The sequence below is a fragment of the Gallinula chloropus genome, assembly GCF_964237585.1.
Source record: "Gallinula chloropus genome assembly, chromosome: 22".
Classification (NCBI taxonomy): Eukaryota; Metazoa; Chordata; class Aves; order Gruiformes; family Rallidae; genus Gallinula; species Gallinula chloropus.
The window spans coordinates 3,062,481-3,078,022 of NC_140107.1; the positions used below are offsets into that span (position 1 = coordinate 3,062,481).

The 15,542-nt window shown below is 55.9% G+C and overlaps 1 protein-coding gene and 1 pseudogene across 2 annotated transcripts; one reads left to right on the forward strand and one right to left on the reverse strand.

Annotated features, from left to right (window-relative positions):
* Window positions 1–213: 213 nt before the first annotated feature.
* On the reverse strand, window positions 214–6,396 carry YARS1 (tyrosyl-tRNA synthetase 1). The gene is made up of 14 exons (XM_084274194.1): window positions 6,361–6,396; window positions 5,716–5,780; window positions 5,359–5,505; window positions 5,059–5,234; window positions 4,694–4,823; window positions 4,333–4,413; window positions 3,971–4,063; window positions 3,623–3,758; window positions 3,328–3,413; window positions 2,727–2,862; window positions 2,265–2,359; window positions 1,357–1,550; window positions 1,086–1,227; window positions 214–872 (listed from the first exon to the last, which is right to left on the reverse strand). The coding sequence occupies exons 1-14, from the start codon at window positions 6,374–6,376 to the stop codon at window positions 762–764; spliced, it is 1,608 nt and encodes a 535-aa protein (XP_084130320.1). The 5' UTR covers window positions 6,377–6,396; the 3' UTR covers window positions 214–761.
* Window positions 6,397–9,260: 2,864 nt separating this feature from the next.
* On the forward strand, window positions 9,261–11,311 carry LOC311199988 (annotated as a pseudogene). The gene is made up of 3 exons: window positions 9,261–10,465; window positions 10,674–10,768; window positions 11,302–11,311. The product of its transcript is annotated as an uncharacterized misc_RNA (transcript).
* The last annotated feature ends 4,231 nt before the right edge of the window (window positions 11,312–15,542 follow it).

Genomic DNA, 15,542 nt, shown 5'->3' on the forward strand with positions numbered 1-15,542 from the left:
CCTTGTGATGTGTGGTGGCCCCACACAGCGATGGGGAGCTCCTGGGGTAGCAGAGACCCCGAGGGACAGGGCCAGCTCCTGGCACTGCCGCCCACACACGCTGGGCAGAGGGCTGGGGCAGTGCAGCGGCGTGGGAGAGGCGTCCCAGGAAAGACAGGCACGCCCAGGCACAGGCAGCTCAACAGTTTATTGGGGTTTACAACAGACAGATGGTTCCCAAGTCAGTGGTTAAGGCCCCCCCACCCCACCCCAGCACGGCCTCAGGGCAGACGCACCAGCGGTGCCCAGGCTGTGGTGGCAGCCGGGCAGGAGGAGTGTGGAGCTGGGGGAGCCCCAGGCAGAGCCAGGGCCGGGACCCCCCAGCTCTGTTAGCAGCAACAGAGGTTTGAGCAAGCAGCCTTCCCTTCCTGCCCTCTCACAGCACCGCACGTGCCATCCCAGGCAGAGTGGTCTGTGGCACAAGTGGGAGGAGCCCATGGGCCCAGCACAGAGCCTGAGGCTGCGGGTGCGAGTTACACGGGTCCCTTTCGGCGTGGTGCCACTTTGAGTCCTCAGGGTGCTGGGGGAACAGGCCCAGGGTGACAGGGGTGGCAGAGGCAGCTCTCCAGGTGAGAGGCTGCCAATTCAGTCCCAGAGCCGCCAGGTCCCGCAGGGCTGAGCCCCTGGCTCGGGGCGTTGGGGAGGAGATGGCAGAGCCCGGGGAGAGCCTGGCTGAGGTAGCAAAGGGGGCCAGGCAGGAGGCATGAGCTCTGGTGCTTGTTTTAGCTGATGCTCCCTCCCTTCAGGCTTTTACAGGAGACTGTTCCCAGCTTGGTCAGGAAGTTTCTCTGCTTCCACTGCGCGACACAGTCCTCAGAGACGCGGAAGTCAGCCTGGGGAGCAGAGCAAGAGAGCTGGGGTCAGGCCTGGGCTGTCAGCAGGGCAGCAGCACCTTGCCTGGCCAGCGTGGAGGTCTGTCTCCACTGCTTTACTCCTGAGACCAAGCGTGGGCTGGTTTTTAGGTGGGGACATGGAGCCACTGCCCCACTCGATGCCCAAAGCCCCAGCTCCTCTGAGAGCACCCCCTCAACACAGCCCCTCATCACCTGTAGCTTCTCAAAGACCTTCTTCTTGGGCTTGAGCTCGTCGTCAGGCTCCCCGCCCTCGTAGCCCTCCACATAGACACGCTCCCCGGCGCAGCACCCGGCCGGCGGGTCCAGGGGCTCCACCTGCCGTGGCTCCCCCACGCTGTGGAGGGGGGTGGAGGAATCAGGGTCACCCTGAGGCAGAGCCCACCTGCCCCACAGCACAACCAGGCTCTGGGTCTGGATGGCACCCCTTGAAGGGTACAGCCCCAATGTCCCCCTCGCTCCTCACCTGGAGGCACACAGCACCATGCCCTGCGACTCCACACCCCTCATCTTCTGGGGCTTGAGGTTGCAGAGCAGCACCACCAGCCTGTCCTGCAGCTGCTCCTTGGGGACAAACTGCACCAGGCCGCTGACCACGGTGCGGGGCTCAGGCTCACCCACGTCGATCTTCTCCACGTACAGGCTGTCGGCATCCGGGTGCTGCCAAGCAGAACCGAGGTCAGGAGGGAAGGGGGCAGGACCAGCAGTGTGCCCTGGGGGCTGAGAGGGCCAATGGGATCCTGGGGGGCATCAGGAGGAGTGTGGCCAGCAGGTCACAGGAGGGGATCCTTCCCCTCTGCTCTGCCCTGGTCAGGCCCCACCTGGAGTGTTGTGTGGGATAAAAAGGACAGGGATCTCCTTGAGAGAGTCCAGAGGAGGCTACGAAGATGATGAAGGGCCTGGAGCATCTCCCCTGAGAGGAGAGGCTGAATAAGCTGGGGCTGTTCAGTCTTGAGAAGAGACTAAGGGGGGATCTAATTAATGTCTATAAGTATCTTAAGCATGGAATGCAGGGGGAATTAGCCAGCCCCTTTTCAGTGTCTGTGGGGACAGGACAAGGGCCAATGGCTGCACAGGAGTTCCACACCAACATGGGGAAGAACTTTTCCCCAGTGAGAGTGAGGGAGCCCTGGGACAGGCTGCCCAGGGGGTGTGGAGTCTCCTTCTCTGGGGAGATTCCAGCCCCATCTGGACATCGACCTGTGTGCCCTGTCCTAGGGACCCTGCTTGGGCAGGGGGTTGGACCCCATGGGCTCTGGAGGTCCCTTCCAACCCCTACAATTTTGTGACTCTCTGACCCACCCCCACAACAGGCACCAAGTGCCCAGATCTCCACATGGGAGGGTTGCCCCCCTCTCCCTGTTGCCCCCATACCTTTTCCACACTTAGCACTTTGCCAACACGAATGTCCAGCCGGGATGGGTCCACGTTCTCCGGCTCCAAGTTCTTGGTACCCTTCTCTGCGGGCTCTGCAGTGCAAAGGGAACTGCTGCACCACTCAGTATAAACCCAGGGAGGTAGCCAGGCCCTGAGGAGCACACAGTGACCCCCAGATGCTGGCCCTAGGGCATGCCAAATTCTCTGCTTGCCTCTATAGCAGAGAGCACAGGCCCTCCAGTGCTTTGCCAGCCTCTCAAGCACCAGAGATTACTGGCATGTGTCCTCTCTGGGGCAAACAGCCCCAGTGCTGGCCTTCCCTCACCCTTCCTCATGCTCTCCAGGGCTGCTCCCAAGACTGAAGTTCCAGAACTTCTCTCTGATCTCAGCCCCTACAGGGACTGACTCACTCCTTCCCTCCCTCCCACCCAGCCCACTTTGCTCCCAGCACTGCCTTACTGGTTTTGGAGAGGCTGGGATACGCTGCACTGGACAGCTGCTTCAGTTCCAGAGTGTTGAATTTCTCTCTGATGGGGTCAAGCAGTTTGTTGAGGGCAACTTCAACAGAGTTCTTCAGATCTCCAGGATGCACAACCTGTATCACAACACACATGGACAGGTTCCCAGGGGTTTTCCTCCAAGGAAGGGGAAGAAGTAGAATTGGAGTCACTGATGTGAAGCCAGAGAGGGAGGAACTGGAAACAACATGGGGTGGGGAGATGAACCCCAGCACTTGGACTGACTTCCCCTTGGAAAACAACCCCCTCTCTTCTGGAGGCTTCTGCTTGCAGCCTCAGCTGGAAGAGCTGAGATCTGAAGTGCTTCTCTGTTCCAGGATGTGGCTGGCACTGTCCTGACCTGCACTGGGACACCTGGTGACTCCACTGCATCCTTCACCCCCCTTCTTGCCTTCAGGCTCTCCTCACAGGGAGCACCCTGCCACCCTATGGTCGCTGGGCCATGCTCTGCCCCACACCTCTTCCGGGGGAGACTGCCACTCCCACTGCTGCTCTGGGATTCTCAGGGACAGGGAGAGGGTTCAGTCCCTCCCAGCACTCACCTGCTCAGCAAAGTCCTTCTCCAGGGCCTCATAGGCTGTGTAGGTTTTGTTTCCTCCCCATTTTTCTTCTCGCAGAATCACAAACTCTGTTGAGATGCAGAATTTAAGGCTCAGATAAACCCAAGCAGAGCCTCACCCCCTGCTCAGCCCCATAAACCAACCACCACATGCCCAAGATCACCAAGGTGATCACAGCAGAGGCTGGGGGGCACTCATGGGTGGCCTGTTTCTCCATCCCCTCCTCTTACCCACTGTGGAAACTACCCCTGCTGCCCGAGTGCGGTGAGCCCCTCACCTGACTTGAGGGGGAAGAGGACGTGCTTGATGAAGGAGAGGACACCGTTGTTCTCCACGTTCCCTGGCTCACAGAAAGCCTTCTTCAACTTCTTCTTCACGTCCTCTTTGCGGTCCAGAAGGTCAATCTTTGAGTCCTGCAGGAAGGGATTGGATTCCTGCAGCCCCTTAACTCAGCCTCTTGCCCAGAAGAGACAACTCACGCTGGAGCTGCTCCAACTTCTTCTTACAGCCCAGAGTGAGCAGAAGAGAGAAGACACCTTCTCTTGGGGTGCAGCCTCTCCAGCCCAGCCATTAGCCTGCCCCCCCAACAGAAGCCCTGGCCACAGCCCACTGTTCAAGGACCAACCTCTTCTGATGAGCTCATTTTGCTGCCTGTCAGACCAGGAACCATCGGGTTCATCAAGTGGATGCGCTTGGCATAGCCCAGGGAAGGAAGGTACTGGGAAAAAGCAAGGAGATGAGTCAGAGACAATCCTCTCCTGAAGATCACCTCTAACTCACAATGCCTGTTGGCTCCTGGCCCCAGATAACTCCAGGACTGAGGGTGCTCTGGCAGGTTTACAGTCAGGGGTGTGTGGCAGCACTGGTTTGCACACCCTGTGGTGCCAACTGAAATCACAGGTGCTGCTCCCAAAGGATCAGTGAGCACTGGAGCCCTGAGCTGCACACCAGCATGGTGGGGGGCCCACAAACACCCCCGTTCCTCACCTTCTCTGCAAAGGTGAAGATCTTCCTCTGATCAACTCCTCCAAACTGGGCATCAACCTTGAGGTACTCCTCATCCAGGGCCTGCAGAGACACATGCAGCCTTGAGACAGGACACAAGGATTCAGAGATCCTGCCCATCCCCTGGGACATGCCCAGCACCTCCTGCCCTGGGAAGGCCAGGAGCTCTCCATGCTGCACAGCTGTAAAAGCAGCTCTATGCCCAGGTTATGCTTTGTGCTGCTGCCAGGTGTAACACTGGGGGTGGAGTACAACACCCCAGGCATCCAGCCTCACGCATCCCAGCGTTGTCCAACACCTCCCCAGCCCAGAGGCTCTGCTGACCTGGCATTCCATGACACACCTGCAGGCCTGGGTAGAGCAAACCACTCAGCAAGGGGTGCTCCACCTGCTTCACCACCTCTGCTCCTGCCTTCTTCGAGTCGTGCTGCGTCACCAGGGATGACAGGCGGTACACATCCAGCGTGTACTCCCTGTGGGAGGGGACAGCACTGTAAACGTGGGGCAGGGGGGGGTGTCTTTTACAGCCACTTCACACAAACACAGGTTCTGGCCACATCAAGAGGAGGGTAAAGCCTGGAGGCACCTTCACTTTGTTCTCTGAAGGGCAGTGCCTGGGAGCGGGCTGAGGAACGGGGTGAGCTCAGGAAGGGCAGAGCCACAGGCCTGGCTTTTCCTTCTGAGGGGACCAGGAGCCCCAGGACTCACCTGCTGAGCTGGTAGTCAGTGCCCCGGACGAACTTCAGCTTCTCCAGGGGCACCCCAATGCTCTCCAGCATGGCTTTGATCACGTTCTCATAGTAGCGGGTGCGTAACTCCAGCAGCTCCCAGGGGGCCTTCATGTTGTCTAGGTAAGCGTGGAGGTCAGCAAAGAGTATTGTCACCTGGGATGGAAGGGGATGGGGACAGGGATAGTCAGTGCTACACGGCTCCAGGATCTGCATGATCCCACCCACAAGTATGGTGACAAAATCCTGCAGGGTCTGAGGTCCCAGCCCAGCCACCTACCTCACACCCAGCCTTCAGGAAGTCTGCAATCTTGGACATGGGCACAAAGTAGGCCACGTGTGGCTTGCCTGTGGTGGCAGTCCCCCAGTAAATCTTCAACTCTCGCTCCTTCAGGATGGCCATGAGCTTATCCTCCCCCAGCACCTCCTGTGGGGGTTTAAGACACACACCTGGGAATGTGCTGGAGCTGCTGGGGGATGGACGCTTGCAGGTCTACAGCTGAGCTGTGCTCAGGCTCCAGCATGCAGCACGTCCCCAGGGCTCCTGCTGGGTCCTTCAGTCTACACCCAGAACCTTCCTGAGCCCTGCTCTCCCTCCTGGCCTGCCCCAGTCCCAGTCCCCTTCCCTCCCCAGTACCTGCAGATTCCTGGTGATGAGGTGATACTTCTCCTGCAGGCCGGGTGCGGTCTCCATGGCAGCGGCTGCAAGGAAGAAGACAGCATTACTGGAGGCACCAGCGCCCCGGGAAGCCCGTTGAGGCCCTGCCCAGTGCCCAGCCCCTGCCCGATGCCCAGACCCTGTCTGGTGCCCCCAGGCCCTGCCTGGTGACTGAGGCTCAGCCCAGTGCCCATAGGCCCCGCCCGGCCCGGTGCCCCAGGCCCTGCCTGGTGACTGAGGCTCAGCCCAGTGCCCATAGGCCCCGCCCGGCCCGGTGCCCCCAGCCCTGCCCGATGCCCAGCCCCTGCCCGGTGCCCCCAACCCCTGACAGGTGACCGAGGCCCTGCCCAGCCCCTGCCCAGTGCCCAGACCCTGTCTGGTGCCCCCGCCCCTACCTGGCCCGGTGCCCCCAGGCCCTGCCTGGTGACTGAGGCTCAGCCCAGTGCCCATAGGCCCCGCCCGGCCCGGTGCCCCAGGCCCTGCCTGGTGCCCAGCCCCTGCCCCGTGCCCCCAGCCCCTGACAGGTGACCGAGGCCCTGCCCAGCCCCTGCCCGGTGCCTAGACACTGCCCGGAGCCCCCCAGCCCATCCCGCTGCCCGGCGCCCCCGGCCCGGCCCCACCGACCCGCTCCCGGTTGCATCAGCCCCGCTCGGCGCTCCCTCAGCGTGCGCAGACGTCACTTCCGCCACCCGAGCGCCGAGCCGCCGATGAAGGGGCGGGGCGCGCCGGGGCGGGGCCGGCCGCGCTCCTCCAATGAGGCGGCGCCTCGCGCGGGGCCGTGCCCGCCCTTAAGATGGCGGCGGGGGAGTCACCCTGCCCGCCTCTCTGGCCTTATGGGCGCTTTGCCTGGGCGAGGCTCAGGTGGCGTTTGGGCTCCGCTCTCTGAGCCGGAGCGATGCCGGCCGCCCCGCCTGGCTTCTGGGGCCGAGATCCCGGCCTCTGGGGCCGCCCCGCCCCTCCTCGCCCCTGAGGCTGAGACCCCGGCCCCTGGGGCCGCCCCGCCTCGCCCCTGGGGCCGCCCCGCCCTTCCTCGCCCCTGGGGCCGAGACCCCGGGGCCGAGACCCCGGCCCCTGGGGCCGCCCCGCCCCTCCTCGCCCCTGGGGCTGAGACCCCGGCCCCTGGGGCCGCCCCGCCCCTCCTCGCCCCCGGAGCCGAGACCCCGGCCCCTGGGGCCGCCCCGCCCCTCCTCGCCCCTGGGGTCGAGACCCCGGCCTCTGGGGCCGCCCCGCCCCTCCTCGCCCCTGAGGCTGAGACCCCGGCCCCTGGGGCCGCCCCGCCCCTCCTCGCCCCTGGGGCTGAGACCCCGGCCCCTGGGGCCGCCCCGCCCTTCCTCGCCCCTGGGGCCGCCCCGCCCCGCCCCTCCTCTGGGGCCGCCCCGCCCCTCCTCGCCCCTGAGGCCGCCCCGCCTCGCAGCCCGCGGGGCCGAGCCCCCGGCCTCGGGGGGCTGGGAGAGGCCTGGGCGGGTCAGGCCGCCCTCGGCGTGCGCAGTGCGGTGGGGGGGGCTGAGAGAGGCGGCCGCTGAGGGAGGGGTGAGGTGAGGGAGCGGCGGAGGGGAAGCAGCGCTGTCTGTCCTTGTGCTGCCGAGCGAGAGGAGCGCCGCGTCCCCGCGCCCTGGGGCTGCGCCGGGCTCAGGGGGCTGTCAGCCCATGGCCGGGGGTGTCCCCTCTAGCAGAGTCCCCTCTCCTCTCTCCCCTCAGCGCTGGAGGCTGCTGAGCAGGCAAAGCAGCCAGCCCCCGAGCCTTGGCAGGGCTGTGTTTCCCCGTAGCTTTGTCCTTCCACCTCCTCGTTTACTGAAGCAGCGCTGGAAACGTGCGGGAAGCCTGTGTGCCTTTACAGAGAGCCTCCCTTCAGCAGGCCCCAGGAGAACGGTCCTTCTGTGGCTGGTGCTTTTGTAGTTGGGGGGAGCTGGTTCCAGCTTGGCCTGGCTGTGGGAGCAGTTACAAGGGGGTGAGGAGCAGGCAGCTTCACCTGATACCAGGTTTACAAGCTGTTTAAGCTGTTAACAGAGCATTACCCTGGTGTAAATCTCTAAACAGCCCCTGAATTCAACACACACCCCATCAGCAGTCCCATAGTTACCAGTTCTGCTTCCAGAACCAGTTGCTGGAGGACTGAAAGGACAGACCCAGTGTAGGTGAACTGGGAAGGTCAGAGCAGTAAAGAAACCAGTAACCATTTCCCTGTCTGCAAGATACAAACACTTCCCAGTGCGGGGTTTGTTCCAGCAAAAAGGCTTAAAACACTTGGGTCTCTTTCAAGTCCTTCTTGGTGAGGAGTTAGGTTATCAGACTGCTGCCACTCCATAGGACTAAGTCTACATTTAATTGATGTTTTGTCTTCTTTCTCTTTGAAGCACGTGAGCTCTTGGAGCTGAGCTGCAGAGCTCCAGGAAAGTGCTATCTGGTGAGGATGGCCCGTGGCTCTGGATGTTTTTGTATAGGTTTGGTGTGTATGTGCCTGCTTCCTGAGGGATTTTCTTTGTTCAGGGTGGTCACAGTGTTCTTCTGAAAAGTGCTGATTTTTGTTATTTGGATAGAGTGACAAAAGGAGGCAGGAGAACTGCCTGGGGTTTATTCCTTTCTGAAAGCAGTAGGTAGTCCAAGAGGCAAAGACAAAAAGGTGTTCCTTTAAATCTGGTGGTCAAAGAGGACAGGAAATACCTTTCCTTAGTCCAGATTTTTCTGTGGGATGGAAGTCAAATACAGGGCTCAGGAGTCACAAGACAGATGTTAGTGAATCCTCAGGAAGAGGAAAACAGGTTTTGTTTATGAATGCTTTTAAACTATTGAATTTTACAGGAAAGGTCTTTATCTTCTGGTCTCTTGTTATAATACATGTTTTGTGTGAGTGTTAATGACTAATACGCTGCTGGGTGTTCTCTTGGCTCCCTGACTGGGTTACTTTTCTGTTGCTCAGATTTCTCCTAACCTGAAACACAAAGACTTTTTGTTTGTTTAGTATCTTTGGAGGACAGAGGTGGGGCTTGGGAAACAGGCAAGGTCTGTGACGCTTTATTTAACACCTAAAGTGTACTCTGTACTTTAAATATAAGGTCATAAAGAGTGTAATCGGTGACTGCTGGTACCTGGTGTCAGCCTGGCTGATTGACAGCAGCTTTGGAGGACATGGTACAGACTGTGCTCGTGATTTGGGCTTGTATTAGTCCAGCTTGGTAAAGCCAAACGACCTTGAATGCTCATGGAATGAGGGACTGGTGGTTGTTATGTGTTGTTAAGACCTAAACTGGTCAGGAATAGAGGTAACAGAGACCAGTGGGGGTAAATTTTTTGTGCCCTGGCTCGTGGCTTTGCCTTCACCCTTACATTACTGCAACCTTGGGAAGCAGCTGAGTGTCTTTTATTTCAGGTATTGCCTTTTGCCAGCAGGTTGGAGTTGATTCTTGCTGATTTCTCATCTGAAAGGGCTGATCAGAGGGCACCAGGATCAGCTGAAATCCCAAAGAGGCTTCTAGAGCCGTAAGATGAAGGCACTGGGACACTGAGATACAGGAGCTGACAGCAACATGAGTGCCCACTCCCATCCAGCTGTTGGGCTTTGTCATGAATTTAAACCACCTGCTCAGACTACAACTCCCAGGGCCAAAAGGCTGTTGGATTCTGCAGAGAAGGTTCAGGCTGTGGAGTCAGCTAAGAAAGCCTTCATGTTGAGTCACCTCTGCAGCACGCCAGATTCCCCAGAGGAACTGTCATTCTGCCTGGATTCTTCCTGCTTTCAGGAATCCCCTCATTGTCTGGGAGGTGCTGGCCACGATGACCTTGCTGCCAGTTCTGTTGCATCAAATGAGGCTGGTTTAGCCCTTTCTCTAGACACAGCCAGATGTTTTGGTAGGGAGCCAGATGACTCCTTGTTGGAACTGTCAGGCAGTGAAGAAGTGAATTCTCCTTTCAATTACACCGAGGAAGAGATCCAGGAAATCTTGGCAGATGATTGTGTGGAATCTGAGAGGTACCTAACTAGAAAAAGCACTCTGAGCCAAAATGGTAATGGAAAGAGTGAAGAGGAGGAGGAGAGCAGCAGCAGCAGCTGCTCTGGGCCATCAGTTACCAGTTGAGGATGCAAATGTAACCTCAGAGACTGCAGAGACACCAAAGGAACTGCTGTCCAGAGAGTGTTCTCCAGCTGGATCTGAATGTTAGCCCAGCCTTTCCAGTGGCAGTGCCAGCTGGGATGAGACCCCTCTGCAAGCACAAGCCACTTGCCTGTTGTTTAACCTTGACATTCAGGAGCTTGTGAGCCTTAGCCCAATCAACCTCCACTGTGTAGGTCAGCCTCTGGACAACAGTTGCTTGGCAGGAGCTGAAAGAGAAGCTTCAGAAGCAACCAGAAATGACTGCCTAGAGCATGATGAAACTGGTAGTAGCTCTGTTCCTGAAGAATCCTTGGAGAGGCTGGTGTCTAATAGCCAGCAAAGCCTGGGAGAGGACTGCCTGGGAAATACTCCCTTTGCTAGCAGAGATGTGTCTTGCTTCTGTGGTGATCATGTGGAGAGGTCACCCATGCCCTCTTTCCAGCCTTGCCTGTGACCAGAGTTCAGCTGATGAGAGCTCAGTGCCTGTGTTGCTGAGGTGTCCCACACTGTCTTCTGTGTCCAGGAACCAGGAACTTTCCAAAGCAACAAAAAGCTGTTTCTCAAGGAATTTAGACTCTCCAGGTGATGGTTTGGGGCAGGAATATTCAGAAATTGAACAGCCAGCAAACAGCATTAAATTAAATGTGTGTTTTCATTCTGGTAACTAAACTGGGGTTTATTCCCTTCCTTTTGATCTGTACTTGAGTAATATCCACACATGCTCAAGTGTGTGTTTTTACCCAGGGAGGGGGTTTCAAGTGGGGGAAAGGGTGGTTTTCATATAACCTATGAGCAAGACTTAAACAGAGTTACTTCCTAGTATTCCCCCTTTCCTTATCTTTCCAGTTAAGCAATACAGCTGTAGGCCAGGTGGGGCAGAAAGGGACATGCAGTAGGAAGGAGCCTGGTGAAGTTATTCCTGTGCCACAGGAGGGGGAAAGGTAATTTCTTAGGAGCCTCGAAATGCCTTTGTCCACTGACAAATACCCCAGCACTTTTCCAAACCAGTTGGGTTGTGTGTTGCTGGTTTTCCCTTTATTTTTTAAGTGCACTGAAACAGTGGAAAAGAATTTAGTGTTTTACCCTGTGAGACCCTGTAGGAGGGTGAAGAATATAGGGCTGTTCCCAGATGGGAAGGAAGGTTGTTAAGGCAGGCCTGGGAAGTGGTCTGCAGGGCAGGAGGAGATCATGGAATCACAGAATCCCAGGCTGGTTTGGGTTGGAAGGGACCTCAAAGATCATCCAGTCCCACCCCCTGCCATGGGCGGGGACACCTCTCACCAGACCAGGCTGCTCAAGGCCCCATCCAACCCAGCCTGGAACACCTCCAGGGAGGGGGCAGCCACCACCCACCCCCCTGGGCACCCTGTGCCAGGGCCTCACCACCCTCAGAGTGAAGAATTTCTTCCCAACATCCAGTCTAAGTCTACCCCCTTCCAATTTAAACCCATTCCCCCTCATCCTGTCACTCCAGGGCCTCCTAACAAGTCCCTCCCCAGCTTTCCTGTAGCCCCTTCAGGGACTGGAAGGTGCTGTAAGATCTCCCCAGAGCCTTCTCTTCTCCAGGCTGAACCAGCCCAACTCCCTCAGCCTGGCTTCAGAGGAGAGGTGCTCCAGCCCTCTCATCATCTTCATGGCCTCCTCTGGGCCCGTTCCAACAGCTCCATGTCCCTCTTATGCTGGGGACTCCAGAGCTGGACACAGCACTGTAGGTGGGGTCTGAGCAGAGGGGCACAATCCCCTCTCTTGACCTGCTGCCCACACTCCTTGTGCTGCAGCCCAGGACACGGTGACTCTGCTTTGCTCTGGCTGGGGTTGGTGGCACCTTCCTGGGGTGGTTTCCAGCAGGTGGCAGCAGCAGAGCAGCTCCGGGATGGAGCTTCTGCTCTCGGTTCGGTGCTTCTTCCCTGCGGACGCGTTGTCATTCCCAGTGTGGCCCTGGGTAACGGGGAAGAGCTGCAGCTCCTTGCGGGTCCCTGGCTCGGTAACGGGCTTGCTGGTTCGCTCAGTTGATGCTGAGCTGTCAGGATGTGATCTTTGCAGCTTTCATCGAATCCCAGATTGGGCTGGGTTGGGAGGGACCCCAAGGATCACAGAGCTCCAACCCCCTGCCACAGGCAGGGACACCAACCTCCAGGCCTGGAGCTACACAAGGTTGCCCAGGGCCCCATCCAACCTGGCCCTGAACACCCCCAGGGATGGGGCACCCACCCCCTCTCTGGGCAGCCTGTTCCAGCCCCTCACCACTCTCTCTGGAAAAAAACTTCCCCCTAATATCTCATCTCCCCCTTCCCTCCTTCAGCTTCACTCCATCCCCCTTGTCCTGCCATTATCCACCCTTTAACAAGCTGATTCCCCTCCTGTTTGTGCAAATACTTTTATTTTTGTGGTTATAGAATAGTGCTACAAGCAAATAACATCTGTATTAGTTCTGTGGGATGCTTTTCCCTCTCTGAATTCTGGAATCTAATTTGACAAGCTATCTAAAAATGTAGCACACTTTTATTTTAAAGACCCAATCAATGGACATGCAGCTTCCAAGTGGAGCTTGAACAAAAGAAACACTGTTATCTGAGTGTTCTCATCCATACAAAGAAAACAGCAGCTCCTACAGCAGGTAACCCCCAGGTGGGATGGGGTGAAGCTGTAGTGGTGGGGAGGGCAGAGAAGAGAATAGGTATCCAAACTAGAGTTATATATATATCCTGACTCACTGAATCCTTTGGGAGGAGCCCAAAACAAGCCCATGTTACCTGGGAAGAGTAGAGCTGAGCTCTGCCTTGTTATTGTGTTGAGAGGTAACTTGTGAGCCCCCAGCTGTGAACCCAAGCTCAGGGAATATTTAGCTGTAGTGCTGAGATTTGGATTTACTATTGGCACCTTCTACACACTGCACCTCTCAGTGATGTCATCAGAGAGGGAGGTTTAAAGGAAGGTGTCTGTCAGGAGCAGTGCCTGATGGGTAGAACTGGGATGTTCAGAAGGACAAAGAGGGTTCTGGTAGCTTCCAGAGATACCTCCCACTGTGGTTATTCTGAGTCTTCTTGGGTGCTATAATTGTCATTTCTTGAGAGCTGTAAGAAACTGGCAGCTCTGTGGCTCGTTGCATGGAGCCTGCACTTATCTGGGCAGCACAAACAGCTGCATAGCCACAGGGCTGCTTTCCAGTGTATGAATACAGCATAAGTAATGTGAGGGGACTGTGCAACCAAAGCTAAAATGGCCTGTTTTCTCTTCCTTTCAAATTAAAAATGCAAGATGTATGTTCTGAGTCACAGAAAATCAGGCAGGAGCTCCAAATGAACGAGGCTGGTGAGTGAAATGGAGATCTATTTTGCTGGAGAACGTTGTCTGGGATGCACACAATTTGATTTTCTGATTAGTGCAAACCTCTCTTATTCCAAATAGCTGGAGGCTTGGAATGCAGCCTGACAGACAGCATGGGCTTTCCCAGTTGTCCCAGGAAAAAACCCCTTCAGTGGGCTGACTTTGACCCTGGATGGTACTTGTGTGCACCTGGATCTGCAGCCACATCTCCTGTGTAGGAGGAGCAGGAGGAGCAGAATGATCCAAAGAAATTCCTAAAGGAAAATTATCAGGTTTCAGAGCCAGCAAGGGAATTGCCTTTGGGAAAGCAGTAACTAGTGCTCCACTGCTACAAGATCTTTAGCTCTGCTTTGTATTGCAGATCTCCTGGCATTGTCTTATGGCAGTGTGTGACTTTGCTATCCCCTGGTCTACATGATCTGTCAGCTCCTGTCTCTTGCTTGTATGTTGTCTGGGTAAATCAGTCTGGCTGCAGCAGAGACTTTATCTTTCTGCTAATCTGTGAGGCATCTCACACTTGCAGGTTCTCCATAAATACAATTTGCTTTTACCTGTGTTGGGTGAGTGTGTTGCACTGGCTGCAGCATTCAATCCTTGAACACTGCCTGCTTGGAAGGAATTCAGAGTGAATTTTTCATGTCTAGCCATCTCAAGTGAGCCAGGAGAACCCGTGGCTCTCCTCCTTCTTCCTCTCATTCTGGTTTCTAGAGGATATTCTGTCTGAATGGATACATTTATTTCCAGCTTCCCATAAGAATTTAAATGCTGCTGAGGCTGCACTGTAGCAGATGTAAAAAATGAGATGTGATTTGAACATCTGCTTGGTAATAAGTGGCTGGAACTGATAATTGACCACAAAAGATTCCTGCCAGCTGACCATTCGTTAGCATTCACACTTCATTATTGCCCTTTATCCAGCAGTAAATAGAATCACATCCTTCTGGATGAGATCCTCCTCAGCAGTTCTGGTTGGTTCTGTGTCATTTGCAGAAGTAATGAGGCTCTTACCTTTGTGGTTGTGACTCCTGGCACTGGATATTAACACTCTGCTGCCATGTCTTGTCCTCAGCATAGATGGGTCTGGTTTTAATTGGGCATGAGAAGGACAAACTTCAGGCACAAAGTATTTCCTTCTCAAAACATAACCTTCTCTTGGCTTCCACCCAAACACCTGTACTTCAGATCTGCTTTCCTGGGTTGTTAACATTGCACTCATGCATTTGGGATTGTGCCTGCACCCACCTGCAGCTCAGCCAAGTATTCTCACATTATTTGGGGAGTCATGCACCCTTGGGTGCCTGGGAAGCTGACTTCTATCTCCTGTCTGACCTCCATCCTCTGCTTTCTCTGCTTCTGCTAGCAGGTCTCCACCAGTTCTCCTTGAGGCTTAGTTTGCTTGGTGGAGCTTTATGGTGCTTAGCAATTTCATCAGCCTTCACACAACCTGGGAGAAACCTGATCAATGATTTGCTTGGATCCTTGAATCAAAGGGAGAGGAGGATGAGCCATCTGGTCTTGCTGTAACAACAGAGATCCATATCTTTAAAACCCCAGGCACCCCAAGTTTAAGGTGATGGAAAGGGAGAATGGTAGAAGGGAGCATAAGGAGAAACAAGTCTGTGAAGTACAAATGACTGCTGCACTAGCAGACTCTGCCTTGAAAGAGCCTGGCCTGTTGGTTGGTAAAAGAACTTTAATCTTGAAGCAGCTCTTACCTGCCTGAACTCATCTGGCTGGAGCAGGAAGCAGGCAGGGAAGGTACAGGACTGGGGCTGTGCTGATGTAAAGGAGGAATTACACTCATGGCTGAGCCTAGGAGGGGGATTTCACTTCAAAGCAAATGAAATCCACCTACAGCCACTACATTTCATGAGGGATGTGAGATGGGGTTTGGGGTAGGGACTGATAAAGCAGATTGCAAGGAGGCTTGCTGTGGTGGGAGGACTTAGCTGCTCTCAGCAGTGTGTGGCTCCCTGGGCTATGCCACAGGTCCAGGGGCTTCTCTGGTGACAAACCACATGGCTTTGGTTCATGGGTACTTTTGCTGAGATAATCAGAGCTCCTGATTTCTAGATGAGAGTGGAACTGGCCTGAAAACCTCATCCTGAATCTGTAGTTTGGTTGTGGAAGGGTGGGGGAAGGTCTGTGTCTGCAGAGGAGAAAGAAATCAAGAGGTTTTAAGTTCTGTGCCATGGCAGTTCCCTTATCTGGGGTGACACTGTCCCCTTCCCTCATTTGTGATGGCCACAAGGACTCTTACTCTGAGCCCTGGGTGGAATAGTGTCCTTCTCTTCAAGAAGTATCCTTTTTTTGGACAAGAAGTTATTCCTTTGGGTAAACAAAACCTGATCCCTGCAGTTTATGAAGGAGAGACCTGGATTTGCTCAA

Coding starts and splice junctions, on each gene's coding strand:
- YARS1 (XM_084274194.1), bottom strand. Junction 4,414..4,693: donor TGCTCTACCCAGGCCTGCAG/GTGTGTCATGGA, acceptor GTGTCTCTGCAG/GCCCTGGATGAGGAGTACCT. Junction 3,759..3,970: donor AAATGAGCTCATCAGAAGAG/GTTGGTCCTTGA, acceptor CCCTTCCTGCAG/GACTCAAAGATTGACCTTCT.